Source organism: Rhinopithecus roxellana, chromosome 21, assembly GCF_007565055.1.
Source record: "Rhinopithecus roxellana isolate Shanxi Qingling chromosome 21, ASM756505v1, whole genome shotgun sequence".
In the NCBI taxonomy this organism is placed as follows: domain Eukaryota; kingdom Metazoa; phylum Chordata; class Mammalia; order Primates; family Cercopithecidae; genus Rhinopithecus; species Rhinopithecus roxellana.
The window spans coordinates 48,438,696-48,454,772 of NC_044569.1; the positions used below are offsets into that span (position 1 = coordinate 48,438,696).

The following is a 16,077-nucleotide window of genomic DNA, read 5'->3' on the forward strand; positions in this document are numbered from 1 at the left end:
TTCGCTGTCAGGGTCTAGCTCAGGAGAAAGATGTGGGGCGGGGGTATTATCCGGGAGTTAGCATGCAGTTGAAAGCTCATGTGAGGGGAGGGAATTACCTAGGAAACATCAGGGAATCCAGCATCAGCAATGGAAGTGGAGTGGAGGGGAGAGACTTGGGGCTGAGGTCTCTGACACTGAGGTCAAGGAAGCAGGTGAGCCTAGCCTGGAATCTACTCTCCTGGAGTTTGAACTGCCTAGAGTGGTGGTGCCATGAAATAGAAGACCTAACAAAAGCTAAGTGCATCACTGACTATGAGAGAATAACCAGAGAGGTGACCTGGGGAAGGAAAAAAGGGAAGAAAATGCCAACAGGTTTTCTCCTCCAGATGAAGATCTAGAAGCAGTAGGGAACAATGAGGGTATTGAACCAAAGCCTTCAGTTAGCGCATTTTTCACACAGGTTATAATAAAATTGATTGGATGACATTCCCGTCCTGAGAATTTCCTGATTACCATAATTACGTCTCATCCTTTCATCTTTTTAATTGACCATTTACAAACCACTTTCAGGGGTACAGGGCCACATAATCAAACCTAACTAATGCCGACGAATAAATAAAATGTTTCTTTCATATCTAATAATACGGAGATGTCCTAGAACTACAACCCTGTTTTTAATTGACTGACATTTAAAGCCTGAAATTTTTATTTCTGTATACGAAAAAGAGAACTTTGCGACAGTCCCTAAGGAGGCAATTCGTTTTCACACGTTTTTAAAACATATTCCACACTCCCTTCCACCTCTGCTCTCCTCCCTCCTCAGATCCCGTTTCTTCGGCTACGAATCTCGCGAGAAGTCAAGTTCTCATGAGTTCTCCCAGAAGCCACCACTCTTCCTCTTTCCCTAAGTGGCCTGAGGTGAGTGTTTCTCCTATGTTGCTCTCGGGCCTCAATCTTCCTGCCATCACCGCCATCCTGGCCTCGGGGGCGCCGGCCTCCAGGTCCCCGGGAGGAGAACGCCCAGAGCTACTAAATCCTCGCTGGAGGCGGTGGTTTCTTATGCGGGGGGACGTGGCGGAGGGCCCGACTTTGGGAGCCGGGGCCGGTCGGTCTTTGAGGTCCGCAGAGGGACGTGGTGGGCGGGAATGGGGCGACCGGGCTCCTCCACTGGTGGGGCCGCCTGTGGTGCGTGCGGACTCCGGAGATCCAGTGTCCAGTGGTGAGTGATGGCCGAATACGCGTCACATTTGTGGCCGCAACGAGGAAAAGTTTTGGGGGAAATAAAGTCGGGTGGAGGTTTTACACATTTCTACAAGAGTGCTGCGTACCGGAGGGCTCCTAACGTGGGTCATAGCCCGAAGGTGTTGGGAGAGACGGTACTACTTGCAGCCCTGACAGCAAAGGGGTTTCTGTAGAGCGGGAGGAAGGAGGTAGAGGAAGATCCAGCATTGTATTGAAACAGGCTGTATTTTCTTCCAAAGGGTAGACTGGATTGGTGAGGTCTGTGTGGCTGCTTTTGTGGAAGCAGTGCTGTAGTTACTAGCAGATAAAAGGGAAAGAAAGCCCTGGGTGGAGGAAAGGATGGCTGCGATGATGGCATTTCTTAGGACACCTTTGGATTAATCATGAAAACAACTACTCTCTGAGCAGCTGTTCGAATCGTCTAATACTTACTTATACCGAGTTACTGTAAGTGCGTATTGACACAGTTACACTGTACTTTACTCCAGGTAATCTGTGAAAATGGTTCGCTATTCACTTGACCCGGAGAACCCCACGAAATGTAAGTGTACAGGAGATAAATACCTATTTTCTACTTGGGGGTTGGCACAAGATGCCAAAAATTAACCAAAACGTTTTTTATTTTCTAGCATGCAAATCAAGAGGTTCCAATCTTCGTGTTCACTTTAAGGTATGCGATTCATAGCTGTGATCCAACAGTTCCTCATGTTCCACTCAAAAAAGGTAGCTGCAGTGATGACTTTCTTAGGACACCTTTGGATTTACCATGAAAATTAATAAATTCTGAGCGGCCACCTTATATTTAGGCATTGATCATCGGGGTGTAAGGATGTAGGGTTTGTGAAATTGACTAGAAGTACCAGAAAGTCATTTGAAAACCTAGTGTGCAGATCACGATGGGAAATGTTAATGGTACTACATGATGATGGAATAAATGGAGTTTGGGGGTTAATTTTGTCTAGCTTCGGCGAAGTTTCCCTGGGTTTTAATCACAAGGGCTTTTTTTGTTAGTTTTTTGTTTTTGAGATGGAGTCTTGCTTTGTTACTCAGGTTGGAGTGCAGTGGTAAGATCTCGGCTCACTGCATCTTCATCTCCTGAGTTCATGCAGTTCTTTCTCAGCCTCCTGAGTAGCTGGGATTCTAGGCATGCACCACCACGCCTGGCTAATTTTTGTATTTTTAGTAGAGACAGGATTTCACCATATTGGTCAGGCTGGTCTTGAACTCCTGACCTCACCCACCTCAGCCTCCCAAAGTGCTGGGATTACAGGCGTGAGCCACCACGCCTGGCCTAGTCACAAGTTGTTTTTAATTGCCTTGCCCCCAAAGAATAGAAATAGCTTGATATTTTGAAAAGCCAAAAATTTCACATTTTCTTTAAAAATTAAACAATGCTTTGATCTAGTTAACCAACACTTTATTCACTCTTAGAACACTCGTGAAACTGCCCAGGCCATCAAGGGTATGCATATTCGAAAAGCCACGAAGTATCTGAAAGATGTCACTTTACAGAAACAGTGCGTACCATTCCGACGTTACAATGGTGGAGTTGGCAGGTGTGCCCAGGTGAGAATTCTTAGTTGCCATTTGAAGAGACAAATTTTAATGGAAAAGTGATGGGATAGGATAAGAATGGCTAAGATCTGTGCCGATAAACCTATTTCTGGTTGCTGTAATGACAGAGGACACCTTGGACTGATGGTGAAATAAACCATGTTCTAAGAAACCATGATGTCGGATCAAATACATTCATCTTGGCTGTAATGTTAATTTAAATCAAGGAAAATGACTAATCTCCATTTTCTTTCAGGCCAAGCAGTGGGGCTGGACACAAGGTCGATGGCCCAAAAAGAGTGCTGAATTTTTGCTGCACATGCTTAAAAACGCAGAGAGTAATGCTGAACTTAAGGTACCCAAACCATTAACACCCTGTGCAACTTGGGTCGTTTAATTAATGTTGGCTGTTCAGATCTATGTCCTTGATTTTAAAATTTCTACCTCCAGTTTCCACGGAACTAAATTATTTCCTTTTTTTTTTTTTTTTTTTTTTTTGAGTTCCTTTATGGCAGAATTCTGTGAAGATCCAGAAGCATGCCTCTGTGGTCTCTCTAAACCTAACATTTAGTATTTCTATTTTTCTGCTGTCTTTTTACACTGGTGGTACTTTACCAAAGGCTTTTAACCCTTTTTTGTGCCGTACACCTTTTTGGTAGTATGGTTAATTATCAAAGTTATTGCCTTGGCAGTGATTAATGTGGTTTGTGACCTACCTTCATAAAGGAGAGCCATGTTACATTTCAGAAAGAAATTGTTTAAAATTTCAACAAGTTTAACAAACTTGTGTTGACAAAACACAAATTTCTCCATTTTGTATATTACCCATTAGCCTTTTGCATTTGAAGGTCTGGGCCAGAACTGAAATTAGTTTAGGTCTGTATTGCTCCAAGACCTTGTAAGCCATGCTGAGAAATTCTGTTTATCATCAAGACTTTGAATTGGGTTCTACCTTAGCCCTCAGCTCTCCACTGTCTAACGATCTCTGGGAAGGCCACTCATAGACAATGTATTTAGCACACTGAGTCTGGTGGCAGTTTAGACACAAAGGTGAAGGCAGACAGTTGCTTAAAAACATGCTGTTTGAAGAATAAAAGGATTGCCTTTTAGAAATGATTTCATTGAGGCAGGACTTTGGAACAAGGCTGGGAATTCATATTTACCAAAGATAGTTTGTGGTGGTTTACTAATTAAGAATGTTCCTGGTTTCATTCTCCTTCCTTTCTTCCCCAGGGTTTAGATGTAGATTCTCTGGTCATCGAGCATATCCAAGTGAACAAAGCACCTAAAATGCGCCGACGGACCTACAGAGCTCATGGTCGGATTAACCCATACATGAGCTCTCCCTGCCACATTGAGATGATCCTTACTGAAAAGGAACAGATTGTTCCTAAACCAGAAGAGGAGGTTGCCCAGAAGAAAAAGGTAAATTAGTAGTTGCTCAGTTTTGTTTGTGATAGTAGAAAGATTTGTGGTTGCTGTGATGACTATCTTAGGACACCTTTGGAATAACTATGAAAGAAAACTATTCTGAGCAACCCTTTCACCTATCTTATTTTGGCTTTTGTGAGTTTGTTTCTTGACTAGTAATAAATGGTAGTTTTATATTCAGTACATCAGGCCTGTATGATTATCTGCTGATGGCCCCACTTAGATGTACATAGCCACTTCAAAGCCTCTTTTTTTTTTTTTTTTTGGATGGAGTCTTGCTCTGTCCCCCAGGCTGGAGTGCAGTGGCGCAATCTCAGCTCACTGCAAGCTCCGCCTCCCGGGTTCACGCCACTCTCCTGCCTCAGCCTCCTGAGCAGCTGGGACTACAGGTACCACGCCTGGCTAATTTTTTTTTTTTTTTTTTTTTTTTTGAGACGGAGTCTCGCTCTGTCGCCCGGACTGGAGTGCAGTGGCCAGATCTCAGCTCACTGCAAGCTCTGCCTCCCGGGTTTACGCCATTCTCCTGCCTCAGCCTCCTGAGTAGCTGGGACTACAGGCGCCCGCCACCTCGCCCGGCTAGTTTTTTTTTTTTTGTATTTTTAGTAGAGACGGGGTTTCACCGTGTTAGCCAGGATGGTCTCGATCTCCTGACCTCGTGATCCGCCCGTCTCGGCCTCCCAAAGTGCTGGGATTACAGGCTTGAGCCACCGTGCCCGGCCACCCGGCTAGTTTTTTATATTTTTTAGTAGAGACGGGGTTTCACCGTGTTAGCCAGGATGGTCTCGATCTCCTGACCTTGTGATCCGCCCGCCTCGGCCTCCCAAAGTGCTAGGATTACAGGCTTGAGCCACCGCGCCCGGCCGCCTGGCTAATTTTTTGTATTTTTTTTTTGAGATGGAGGCTCGCTCTGTCGCCCAGGCTGGAGTGCAGTGGCCGGACCTCAGCTCACTGCAAGCTCCGCCTCCCGGGTTCACGCCATTCTCTCGCCTCAGCCTCCCGAGTAGCTGGGACTACAGGCGCCCGCCATCTCGCCCGGCTAATTTTTTGTATTTTTTTTTAGTAGAGACGGGGTTTCACCGTGTTAGCCAGGATGGTCTCGATCTCCTGACCTCGTGATCCGCCCGTCTCGGCCTCCCAAAGTGCTGGGATTACAGGCTTGAGCCACCGCGCCCGGCTTTTTGTATTTTTAGTAGAGACGAGGTTTCACCGTGTTAGCCAGGATGGTCTCGATCTCCTGACCTTGTGATCCGCCCGCCTCGGCCTCCCAAAGTGCTAGGATTACAGGCTTGAGCCACCGCGCCCGGCCGCCTGGCTAATTTTTTGTATTTTTTTTTTGAGATGGAGGCTCGCTCTGTCGCCCAGGCTGGAGTGCAGTGGCCGGACCTCAGCTCACTGCAAGCTCCGCCTCCCGGGTTCACGCCATTCTCTCGCCTCAGCCTCCCCAGTAGCTGGGACTACAGGCGCCCGCCATCTCGCCCGGCTAATTTTTTGTATTTTTTTTTAGTAGAGACGGGGTTTCACCGTGTTAGCCAGGATGGTCTCGATCTCCTGACCTCGTGATCCGCCCGTCTCGGCCTCCCAAAGTGCTGGGATTACAGGCTTGAGCCACCGCGCCCGGCTTTTTGTATTTTTAGTAGAGACGAGGTTTCACCGTGTTAGCCAGGATGGTCTCGATCTCCTGACCTTGTGATCCGCCCGCCTCGGCCTCCCAAAGTGCTAGGATTACAGGCTTGAGCCACCGCGCCCGGCCGCCTGGCTAATTTTTTGTATTTTTTTTTTGAGATGGAGGCTCGCTCTGTCGCCCAGGCTGGAGTGCAGTGGCCGGACCTCAGCTCACTGCAAGCTCCGCCTCCTGGGTTTACACCATTCTCTCGCCTCAGCCTCCCGAGTAGCTGGGACTACAGGCGCCCGCCATCTCGACCGGCTAATTTTTTGTATTTTTTTTTAGTAGAGACGGGGTTTCACCGTGTTAGCCAGGATGGTCTCGATCTCCTGACCTCGTGATCCGCCCGTCTCGGCCTCCCAAAGTGCTGGGATTACAGGCTTGAGCCACCGCGCCCGGCTTTTTGTATTTTTAGTAGAGACGAGGTTTCACCGTGTTAGCCAGGATGGTCTCGATCTCCTGACCACGTGATCCACCTGCCTCAGCCTCCCAAAGTATTGGGATTACAGGTGGGAGCCACTGCGCCCGGCCAAGAAGCTTGTTTTCAGTAATAGATCACATTCAGTTCTTTTAAGTCAAGAACCTGATTGATTCTGTACACTTCTCTTTATACCTAATGAACTTCTGTTGATTTCTACCATTTTTTCCCCCTTAGTCCTTAACAGCTACGTTTCCTGCCTCCAGAATAAGCCAAAGCCCTCCAAGATGTACTGTGGGTTTCTCTAAGAAACATAACACTCTATTTTTCTTTCCCCAGATATCCCAGAAGAAACTGAAGAAACAAAAACTTATGGCACGGGAGTAAATTCAGCATTAAAATAAATGTAATTTAAAGGAAAAGAATGTTGGTTGTCTTTATTAGTGAACGTATTTCAGGTGTCTTAGAAGATGAATCAAATGACAATTTTTAGGATTAGAATTACAAACACAGATTGCTTACCCTGCACCATTAAAAACCATTTTCATGGTTGGGCACAGTGGCTCATTTCTATAATCCCAGCACTTTGGGAGGTGGAGGCTGGCTGCTTGAGCCCAGGAGTTCAAGCCCAGCCGGGGCAACATGACAAGAACCCTGTCTTAAAAAAATAATACAAAAATTAAGTGTGTCACTTCCAGGTAGTCCCAGCTAAGTGGGAGGCTGCGGTGAGCCCTGCTGCACTCCAACGTGGGTAAGACAGAACAAGACCCTGTCTCAAAAATGTTTCTTCATCCCAAAAGGAATTTGCAATGGGTTTCTTTATAGAATAATCCAGTGTGTGAATATACCAGTTGTTCATCCCGTTGGAAGTGGCTCCATTGAGCATTGCCTTTGAGTGTCAGGACAGCACTCAGGCTCTGGTTTTGACGTTTTATAGGTTGATGCTCAGGGTTTTGTTTTCACTGTTAAACGATGCTACTGTGAACCTTTGTGTGCAGATTTTTGTGTTTTCATTTCTCGAGTATATACTAGAGTGGAATTGATGATAAGGCTCCCTGACTAAACATCTGAAGAACTTGCAAATATTTACAAAAAGGCTGCATGTTACATTTCCACCAGCGGTTTATGAGGGTCCCAGTTTCCACGCATCCTTGCCGACACGTACTGACATCCTAGTGAGTGTCAGTACTTCCGTTTATAAAGTGATATAACTGCTTTTAAGCAACTGATGTTTGTAAAGTTGGCCTTAGTTAATGTTCGTTTGCTCTGCTCTTGAATTTAAAAAGCGAGCAAAACTAATGGCTTATTCAGTTGCCTCTGAACGGTCTAGCTGCCACCTTCCCTGTGGGTGCCGCGCCATTTGCACGGGCGTCATCCTTTACCGAGGCAGCGTTCTTAATTTCAATCGTGCGTTCTGGGTCACAGAGCAGTCAGGTCAGGCTTTCTTCCCGGAGCGGAGCTTTCAGTTGGGCACCTGGGAAGCGCAGGACTTGCGCGTTACCTGCAGGCCGCAGAGCCAGAAGCCCCGCCGCGTCCCCATGGACAACACTGCTGCGTGCCGTGCGTCCCGGAGCTGACGCAGGCGCGCCTTTGTCGTCCCCCTGGAGGGCGCCCATTGGCTCGGCTGCGGCTCGTCCCTCCCTCCGGAAGTGCGGATATTGTCAGCTGCGATTCGGCGGTCGCGGGTGAGTGTGTCCCGGCTAGCGGCCTGGGTTGGGCTTTGTAGCTGCTCCGGAGGCGCAGCACGGGCCGCGCTCTCAGAGTCCTAGCCGGTGCGCGGCCTCCTGCCTCCTCCCTCCTCGGCGGTCGCGGCCCGCCGGCCTCCGCGGTGCCCACCTTCTCTCTCAGGGTACCTTCCTTCCGCACGCGCGCTCCTCCGCCCTCCCCTCCCCTCTGTAGTCCTTGTCCACCATGGGCGTCCTCGGGGCTTCCATTTGCCTCTCCGGTAATTTATACTGATTTTGTTCTTTTCCGTGGCCAAGTATCTGTTTCACATCCCTTCTGTTACCTTCACCATTAGGCCTCTGTTCTCTCTTTTCAGTCATTGTCATTGACTCAACCTGTCCCCGCTCCCTCTGTCTCCACTAAGATTACATGCTCTACTGGATGATTTGGAGGAAGGTGGCTTTCCCTGTTATGCCTGACCTATTTCGGATGGAGCCTCAGACTTTAACTGTCTGCTCTATTGTCTGAACTTAAGTCGAGTGAAAGAAGATTCCTCTGCAACAGCTTTAATCCATTTTGCTCGCTTCGTTGGCTTGGAGCGAATAATTAAAGTAATAATATCTCCTAGCCACCTTCTAGACTTTTCTGACCCAGTTTCCACATGTGTGAAGTAAAATATCTTACCGAAGAATTATGAAGATTAAAAGATAAGATACAAATAGGCTTCATTCTGAAGAGAGCTAAAAAGTCTCTTAAAAGCAATAATTGTGGAATAAGTGATTAGTAGTATTTGTTCTCGAGAGTTTATGTACACCATACTGTGTGCGAACTTACTTAAAACACAATTGCAGAAGTGAAAATGAATCTTTTTGATGGAGGGCCTGTCGGTCACTAAACCAGTACTGGTAACATTACCAGTTGTTTTGAAGGGGTTTAGTTGGTTTGGAAAGTTTGGTAAAAACAAGACCATTGTGTTTTTGGAAGAAGAAAAGGCAAGAGCATTGAGGAAAACCAGAATTGGAAATAACGGTCTTAGCCAGCTCTAGTTACCAGTTACCCTCTGTGAGAACTTTGGACAGGTTACAACTTTTTTTTTCAATCTTGAGACAGGGTCTGCTTCTGTGGCCCAGGCTGGAGTGCAGTGGGCCATCATAGCTCACGGCAACTTCTTCTTTCCCGGGCGCTAGCGGTTCTCCCTCAGCTCCCCAAGTAGCTGGGACTGCAGGCGCGTGCCACCACTCCTGGCTAATTATTTAAAAAAAAAAAAATTAGGCCGGGATCCGGTAATCCCAGCACTTTGGGAGGCCTAAGTGGGAGGATCACTTGAGCTCAGGACTTGAAGATCAGCATATGCAACACAGTGAGACCTCATCTCTACTAAAAATTAAAAAATTAGTCGGGCATGGTGGCGGGGGCCTGTGGTCCTACCTACTCAGGAGGCCGAGGAAGGGGGATGGCTTGAGTCCGAGAAGTCAAGGCTGCTGTGAACTCTGAACACAAGTGGTATGTTTGAGCCACTGTACTTTAGCCTGAGCAACAGAGCAAGACCCTGTCTTAAAAAAAAATCAATGGCCTTTTTTTTTTTTTTTCTGAGACAAGAGTTTTGCTCTTCTCACACAGGCTGGAGTGCAATGGCACGATCTCAGCTGACTGCAACCTCCGCCTCCCAGGTTTAAGCAATTCTCCTGCCTTAGCCTCCCCAGTAGCTGGGATTGCAGGCGCCCACCATCACACCCGGCTAATTTTTGTATTTTTAGTAGAGATGGGGTTTCGTCATGTTGGCCAGGCTGGTTTTGAACTCCTGACCTCAGGTGATCTGCCCGCCTCAGCCTCCGGAGGTGCTGGGATTACAGGCCTGAGCCACCGCACCTAACCTCAATTTACATTCCTGTTTATAGCTCTTGTTTGTAATTCATTTCAAAGACACATTCAGATTGGATTATCTATACCACTGTTTACCTGTGTTGTGAATAATTTTAAAATGCCTTAGCATAGTGATGGTGCTGACTCATTTGCCAGCAGATACTACTTAATTTGCAATATTTTGAAAATCTGTTTTTTTTTTTTTTTTTGAGACGGAGTTTTGCTCTGTCACCCAGGCTGGAGTGCAGTGGCGCGATCTTGGCTCACTGCAACCTCCGTCTCCTGGTTTCAAGCAATTCTCTCACCTAGGCCTCCCGAGTATCTGGGATTACAGGCACCCACCACCTCGCCCGGCTAATTTTTGTATTTTTAGTAAAGACGGGATTTCACCATGTTGGCCAGTCTGGTCTCGAACTCCTGACCTCAAGTGATCCACCTGCCTTGGCTAACCAAAGTGCTGGGATTACAGACGTGAGCCACCACTCCTAGCCTGAAAATAAGAAATCTTAACGTGGTAAAGTAAATTATCAGCCTTATGCACTGTTCGAAAGCTTCTTTCTTTCTAAGACCCTCCGTCCTATTCTAGGAGATTAAAAAGTCTTGTAAATTTAAGAGATCATTTGGTGTAATAATATATTATGGAACAAGTATTAGTTCTTCAAGAAATTGCTGATTTTGAGAAGCTCCCACACGATTTCTAATCATTAAGGAAATACGTGGTGTTAGTTAGTTTTGAGACAAAGTCTTGCACTGTTGCCCAGGCTGGAGTGCAGTGGCATGATTGTAGCTCTCTGCAGCCTTGAACTTCTGAGTTCAAGTGATCCTCCTGAGCCTGGCATGGTGGCTTACACCTGTAATCTGAGCAACCCAGAGCACTGAGGCAGGAGGATCGCTTGAGGCCAGGAGTTTGAGACCAGCCTTGGCAACACAGTAAGACCCCATCTCTAAAAGAATTTTCTAAAATTAGCCAGGCATTGTGGCTAATTACTTAGGCTCAGAAGTTCAGGGTTGCAGTGATGATTGTTCTACTGCATTCCAGCCTGGGTGACAGTGCAAGACCTTGTCTCAAAACAAATTAACACCATTAATTTCCTTGATGATTAGAAATTATGTTGGAACTTCTTAAAAGCAACAAACTCGGGAGGCTGAGGTGGGAGGATCACTTGAGCCCAGGCTGCAGTAAGCCACAATGGTGCCACTGCAGTCCAGCCTGGGCAACAGAGTGAGAAGGGTCTTGAAAAAAACAACAACAAAGAAGCAATCTTCCCACCTTCGTCTTTCAGGTAGCTAGGATTACAGCCATGTACCAACAAGGTCAGCATGGGTGTCTTTTGGAAATGGATAATTTACTTAGAACATATGATAATACGAAATAAATTTGTTTTGTTTTGTTTGAGACGGAGTCTCGCTTTGTCGCCCAGGCTGGAGTGCAGTGGCGCGATCTCGGCTCATTGCAACCTCCAACTCCTGGGTTCAAGTGATTCTCTCCTGCCTCAGCCCCCCAAGTAGCTGGGACTACAGGTGCCCACCACCACGCCCTGCTAATTTTTGTATTTTTAGTAGAGACAGGGTTTCACTATGTTAGTCAGGCTGGTCTTGAACTCCTGACATCATGATCCGCTCACCTCAGCCTCCCAAACTGCTGGGACTACAAGCATGAGCCACTGCACTCAGTCAATAAAAATTTTTTTATTACTTGATACACCTTAAATTGTGTTCTTAAAAATAAAAGCAAAATATATCAAAGTAAAATATATCAAAGGAGAGTTGTTGCCTGGGAAAGGCCAGCTGATTTGCAGCCTAGAGGTCTTGCAAAGTAATGTCTTGTTAAGTTTCGTATTGCAGGATTTACCATCAGCGTTGTAGGTTTGGCTAATTGATATTGGCAGTCCCCGAAGATTAGAACTTGGGAGTTAATTCACGCAATGTCCACTCCACACTGAAATGGAATATAAGTCATAATACTGAATTTAATGTTTTTTTTTTGTTTGTTTGTTTTTGTTTTTGAGATAGAGTTTCACTCTTGTTGCCCAGGCTGGAGTGTGATGGCACAATCTTGGCTCACTGCAACCTCTGCCTCCCGGGTTCAAGTGATTCTCCTGCCTCAGCCTCCTGAGTAGCTGGGATTACAGGCATGCACCATCACACCTGGCTAATTTTGTATTTTTAGTAGAGACGGGGTTTTACCATATTGGTTAGGCTGGTCTCAAACTCCCGACCTCAGGTGATCTGGCCGCCTCAGCCTCCCAAAGTGCTGGGATTGCAGGCGTGAGCTGCCGTGCCCGGCCCATTTTTAAAACTCTAAATAGAGATAGTAGCAAAGGCACCCAACCTCACTGATTTGAGGATTAAATGAGTTGATATATGTAAACTGCCTAGCACCTACTAAACGTTGTTGTCTTTCCTTTATCATCAAATTCATGATTAGAGAGCAGTGATTGGAAGTTTGGAAGCAGGCACCTCATTATTATTTCCATGCCTACCACCTATTATTTCTTTATTTTGAGATGGAGTCTTGCTCTGTCACCCAGGCTGGAGTGTAGTCGGGATCTCGGCTCACTGCAGCTTCTGCCTCCCAGGTTCAAGCAATTCTCCTGCCTCAGCCTCTTGTGTAGCTGGGATTACAGGTGCACGCCACTACGCCCGGTTGATTTTTGTATTGTTAGTAGAGACAGGGTTTCACCGTGTTGGCCAGGCTGGTCTCAAACTCCTGACCCCATGATCCGCCCGCCTCGGCCTCCCAAAGTGCTGGGTTTACAGGCATGAGCCACTGCACCTGGCCCATTTCTTTACCTTGTAGATAGCAGCTTTTTATTTAGCACTTATGTAGCTGGACCATAGGAGTATGCCACCATGGCCAGCTAATTTTTTGATCTTGTAGAGGCAGGGTCTCACTCTGTTGTGCAAGTTGGTTTTGAACTCCTGGGCTCAAGCTATCCTCTTGCCTCCCAAAGTGCTGGGATTACAGGCGTGAGCCACCACATCTATCCCCTTTCAGATATCTTAATTTTGATAAATTCCTTCAGTTACTAATCTGTGATGAACTGATTTTTTTCTTCATATATATCAACAGTTGAGGAGCTCAAGCTCGGGAAAATGGTGTGCATTCCTTGTATCGTCATTCCAGTTCTGCTCTGGATCTACAAAAAATTCCTGGAGCCATACATATACCCTCTGATTTCCCCCTTCGTTAGCCGTATATGGCCTAAGAAAGCAATACAAGAATCCAACGATCCAAACAAAGGCAAAGTGGACTGTAAGGTAAGAACATTCACATGTCTTGAATTATGAGCAGTGAACAGGGGTGGTACTTGGGTGAAACACTTAGATTTTGGAAAGACAAGTTTTAGAACCAGAAGCTTCAAGAGTTTGTCTAACATTTGGCTTAAAGTTTTAAAGTAGGCCTCTGATTAATGCATTTGTCCTTTGGCCAAAATGATAACCAGTATTTCCTGACTGATAAGTGTAATGGAAAATATCTAATGGATGAGGAGAGATTATACTAATACAATCCAGTTTCACTGATTGATAACTTTGGTAAGAGATTTAATTAGAAGGATCATGGAGATTTAAAAAAAATTTTTTTTAAATGAGTGGACAACTCTGTTGTCTTTAGAATTGGTGCTTTTTTAGATTCAACTTTGTACTCAGCTGCACTGATTAGCCACCCTGCCCATTTCTGGAAACAAAATATTTTCACTCTGGAGCTTGTTGTCTGTCTTTAAAGACAATGTTTCTTCAGCCTGGCGCTGTAGCTGACACCTGTAATCCCAGCACTTTGGGAGGTCAAGATGGGTTGATCACCTGAGGTCAGGAGTTCAAGACCAGCCTGACCAACATGGTGAAATCCCATTTCTACTAAAAATACCAAAATTAGTGAGGCGCGGTGGCGGGCGCCTGTAATCTCAGCTACTCAGGAGGCTAGGTGGGAGAATCGCTTGAACCTGGGCAGCGGAGGTTGCAGTGAGCTGAGATCGCATCACTGCAGTCCAGGCTGGGTGACAAGAATGAAACTCCATCTCAAAAAAAAAAAAAAGAGAATGTCTCTTAATATCTTTTTGTTGTAATAATTTCTTTTTTTGTTTTGTTTTGTTTTTGAGATGGAGTCTCGCTCTGTCACCAGGCTAGAGTGCAGTGGCACAATCTCGGCTCACCACAACCTCCACCTCCCAGGTTCAAGTGATTATCCTGCCTCAGCCTCCTGAGTAGCTGGGATTACAGGCACGTGCCACCACACCCAGCTAATTTTTGTATTTTTAGTAGAGACGGGGTTTCACCATGTTGGCCAGGATGGTCTCGATCTCCTGACTTGGTGATCCGTCTGCCTCAGCCTCCCAAAGTGCTGGGGTTACTGGCATAAGCCACCACACCCGGCTTGTTATAATGATTTCTAAAATGTTTTTTTGTTTTAGGGTGCAGACATGAATGGCATACCAACAAAAGGACCAACAGAAATCTCTGATAAAAAGAAAGACTAAAGCAGTTTTCCTAAAGGACCTCATCATTTAAAAAATGGACCTGATAATATGAACCATCTTCCTTGTAACTGTCTCTGACCTTTTATCTGAGACCGGAATTCAGGATAGGAGTCTAGATATTTACCTGATACTAATAAGGAAATACATGATATCTGTATTTATAATGTAGTTAGTTATATTTAATGACCTCATTCCTAAGTTCCTTTTTCATTAATGTAGCTTTCATTTCTGTTATTGCTATTTGAATAATATGATTAAATAGAAGGTTTGTGCCAGTAGACATTATGTTACTAAATCAGCACTTTAAAATACTTGGTTCTCTATCTAATTCATGGGAATTTGACTGCTGTTTTCTCTACTTTCTTTGGGCTCTTCTAATTTGAGTGGAGTACAATTTTACTGTGAAATAGTCCAGTGAAACTGCAGGGAAATGCAGGTAGAATCTTGGGAGGTAATAATGATGTGAAACATAAAGATACAATAATTACTGTCCAACACAGTGGAGCAGCTTGTCCACAAATGTAGTAATTACTATTTATTGCTCTAAGGAAGATAAAAAAAGATAGGGGAAAAGGGGAAACGTCTCTGAAAAACGGAACATCTTTTACATAAATGTCTAATGTAATTATAAAATGTTAATCCTTACTGCATTTCTTCTGTTCCTACAAATGTATTAAACATTCAGTTTAACTGGTAGTTCTTTTTCTTTTAAAGTCTATTTAAATATTCAAAAGGGAAATTTTTCACTATGTCAGAAGGCAGAATTTGGATGTTGTGATGGCATCTGTATAGTGGTGGGACAACAGTTACCATTGTTGCCTAAGAAGACACTCCAAAATTCAGTGGTTTTCAGCAGCAGTGACTTGACTGGGCAGTTCTGTGCTGTTCTGGGCTCACTCATATGGCTGGCTGGGCCTGGGTCTGGACCTGGGCGCTATGTGATTTTTATCTTGGGCTTTGAAAACTCAGTGTAGGGACCTATAAATATTCAAAGAGGATGAGATGCATCCTTATCTATATTTTTTGTTCCCTCTGAAGCTGGGAAAGATTAAAAGGGACTCCTGCCCTTGGGTCCCCAGTGGAGTCCGGGTCCTAACTCAGGCTCTGTTAAGTTCTGTGTCTGGTCAAGTCATTGACTTACCTTGGACTTTATTTGATATAAATCATATAAATCAGCAGGTCTTAGCTTTTATGTCCAAAGCCATCTGAGGGATAAGATATTTCTCATTAGCAAATACACTTTTTTAAGGTATAAATGCTATTATAAAAATAACAGGTATGTATAGTAAAACAATGCAAGAGCATCCTAAATGAAAAGCGAATGTTTTTTCTCAACTCTCATTCCCTTATTCCAGCTCCACAGAGGTAATCAATTGTTTTTTTTCGTCGTATGGTTTGTTTTTGTTAGCAGCCTTTTTCTGAACACTGCTTCTCCTTGTGGAGCAAGGCTAACTCATAGGCAGTGCGTCCAGAGTCTGCCTCAGTTTGTTTTGTGTGTAACCTTCTAACAACTTTTTGAAAATTAATTTGTTCCTAAATACACACATTTTTATTTATTTATTTATTTTTGAGACAGGGTCTCACTCTGTCACTCAAGCTGGATCGCGACAGCATGATCACAGCTCCCTACAGCCTCGACCTCTGGTCCTGAAGTGATCTTCTCACCTTAGCCTCTCAAGTAGCTGGGACTACAGCGGCACACTACCACACCCAGCTAATGTTTTTTGTATTATTTTGTAGAGACAGGGTTTTGTCATACTGCCTGGACTGATCTCGAACTC

General features: G+C 45.2%; 2 protein-coding genes and 3 non-coding genes across 7 annotated transcripts; all 5 read left to right on the top strand.

Moving 5' to 3' along the window:
* Nucleotides 1-810: 810 nt before the first annotated feature.
* Nucleotides 811-6,712, top strand: RPL17 (ribosomal protein L17). The gene is made up of 7 exons (XM_010356540.2): nt 811-900; nt 1,713-1,765; nt 1,854-1,894; nt 2,656-2,790; nt 3,035-3,133; nt 4,012-4,203; nt 6,630-6,712. Exons 2-7 carry the CDS (start codon nt 1,726-1,728, stop codon nt 6,675-6,677), a joined length of 555 nt encoding a protein of 184 aa, XP_010354842.1. The 5' UTR covers nt 811-900; nt 1,713-1,725; the 3' UTR covers nt 6,678-6,712.
* On the top strand, nt 1,568-1,633 carry LOC115895562. Its single transcript, XR_004055755.1, has one exon. It is a non-coding gene; the product is annotated as a small nucleolar RNA SNORD58 (small nucleolar RNA).
* LOC115895560 lies at nt 1,952-2,016 on the top strand. Its single transcript, XR_004055753.1, has one exon. It is a non-coding gene; the product is annotated as a small nucleolar RNA SNORD58 (small nucleolar RNA).
* On the top strand, nt 4,254-4,317 carry LOC115895561. The gene has a single exon (XR_004055754.1). It is a non-coding gene; the product is annotated as a small nucleolar RNA SNORD58 (small nucleolar RNA).
* A 1,102-nt stretch (nt 6,713-7,814) lies between the features above and the next one.
* On the top strand, nt 7,815-15,836 carry C21H18orf32 (chromosome 21 C18orf32 homolog). 3 transcript variants are annotated; one of them, XM_010356543.2, is made up of 3 exons: nt 7,815-7,975; nt 12,892-13,079; nt 14,231-15,836. In XM_010356543.2, the coding sequence occupies exons 2-3, from the start codon at nt 12,915-12,917 to the stop codon at nt 14,294-14,296; spliced, it is 231 nt and encodes a 76-aa protein (XP_010354845.1). In that variant the 5' UTR covers nt 7,815-7,975; nt 12,892-12,914; the 3' UTR covers nt 14,297-15,836. The 3 variants fall into 3 exon arrangements, with proteins under 3 accessions (XP_010354845.1, XP_010354846.1, XP_010354844.1); XM_010356544.2 differs by having other exon boundaries at nt 7,948-8,139; XM_010356542.2 differs by lacking the exon at nt 7,815-7,975 and adding an exon at nt 7,983-8,235.
* The last annotated feature ends 241 nt before the right edge of the window (nt 15,837-16,077 follow it).

What these genes read in the sequence shown, in the direction of transcription:
- RPL17 (XM_010356540.2), top strand. Translation starts at nt 1,726, where the DNA reads ATGGTTCGCTATTCACTTGACCCGGAGAACCCCACGAAAT. An exon ending in CCCGGAGAACCCCACGAAAT is followed by an intron (nt 1,766 to 1,853) that starts GTAAGTGTACAG and finishes TTTATTTTCTAG; the next exon opens with CATGCAAATCAAGAGGTTCC. An exon ending in AGAGTAATGCTGAACTTAAG is followed by an intron (nt 3,134 to 4,011) that starts GTACCCAAACCA and finishes TTTCTTCCCCAG; the next exon opens with GGTTTAGATGTAGATTCTCT.
- C21H18orf32 (XM_010356542.2), top strand. Translation starts at nt 8,202, where the DNA reads ATGGGCGTCCTCGGGGCTTCCATTTGCCTCTCCG. An exon ending in GGCTTCCATTTGCCTCTCCG is followed by an intron (nt 8,236 to 12,891) that starts GTAATTTATACT and finishes ATATATCAACAG; the next exon opens with TTGAGGAGCTCAAGCTCGGG. An exon ending in AAGGCAAAGTGGACTGTAAG is followed by an intron (nt 13,080 to 14,230) that starts GTAAGAACATTC and finishes TTTTTGTTTTAG; the next exon opens with GGTGCAGACATGAATGGCAT.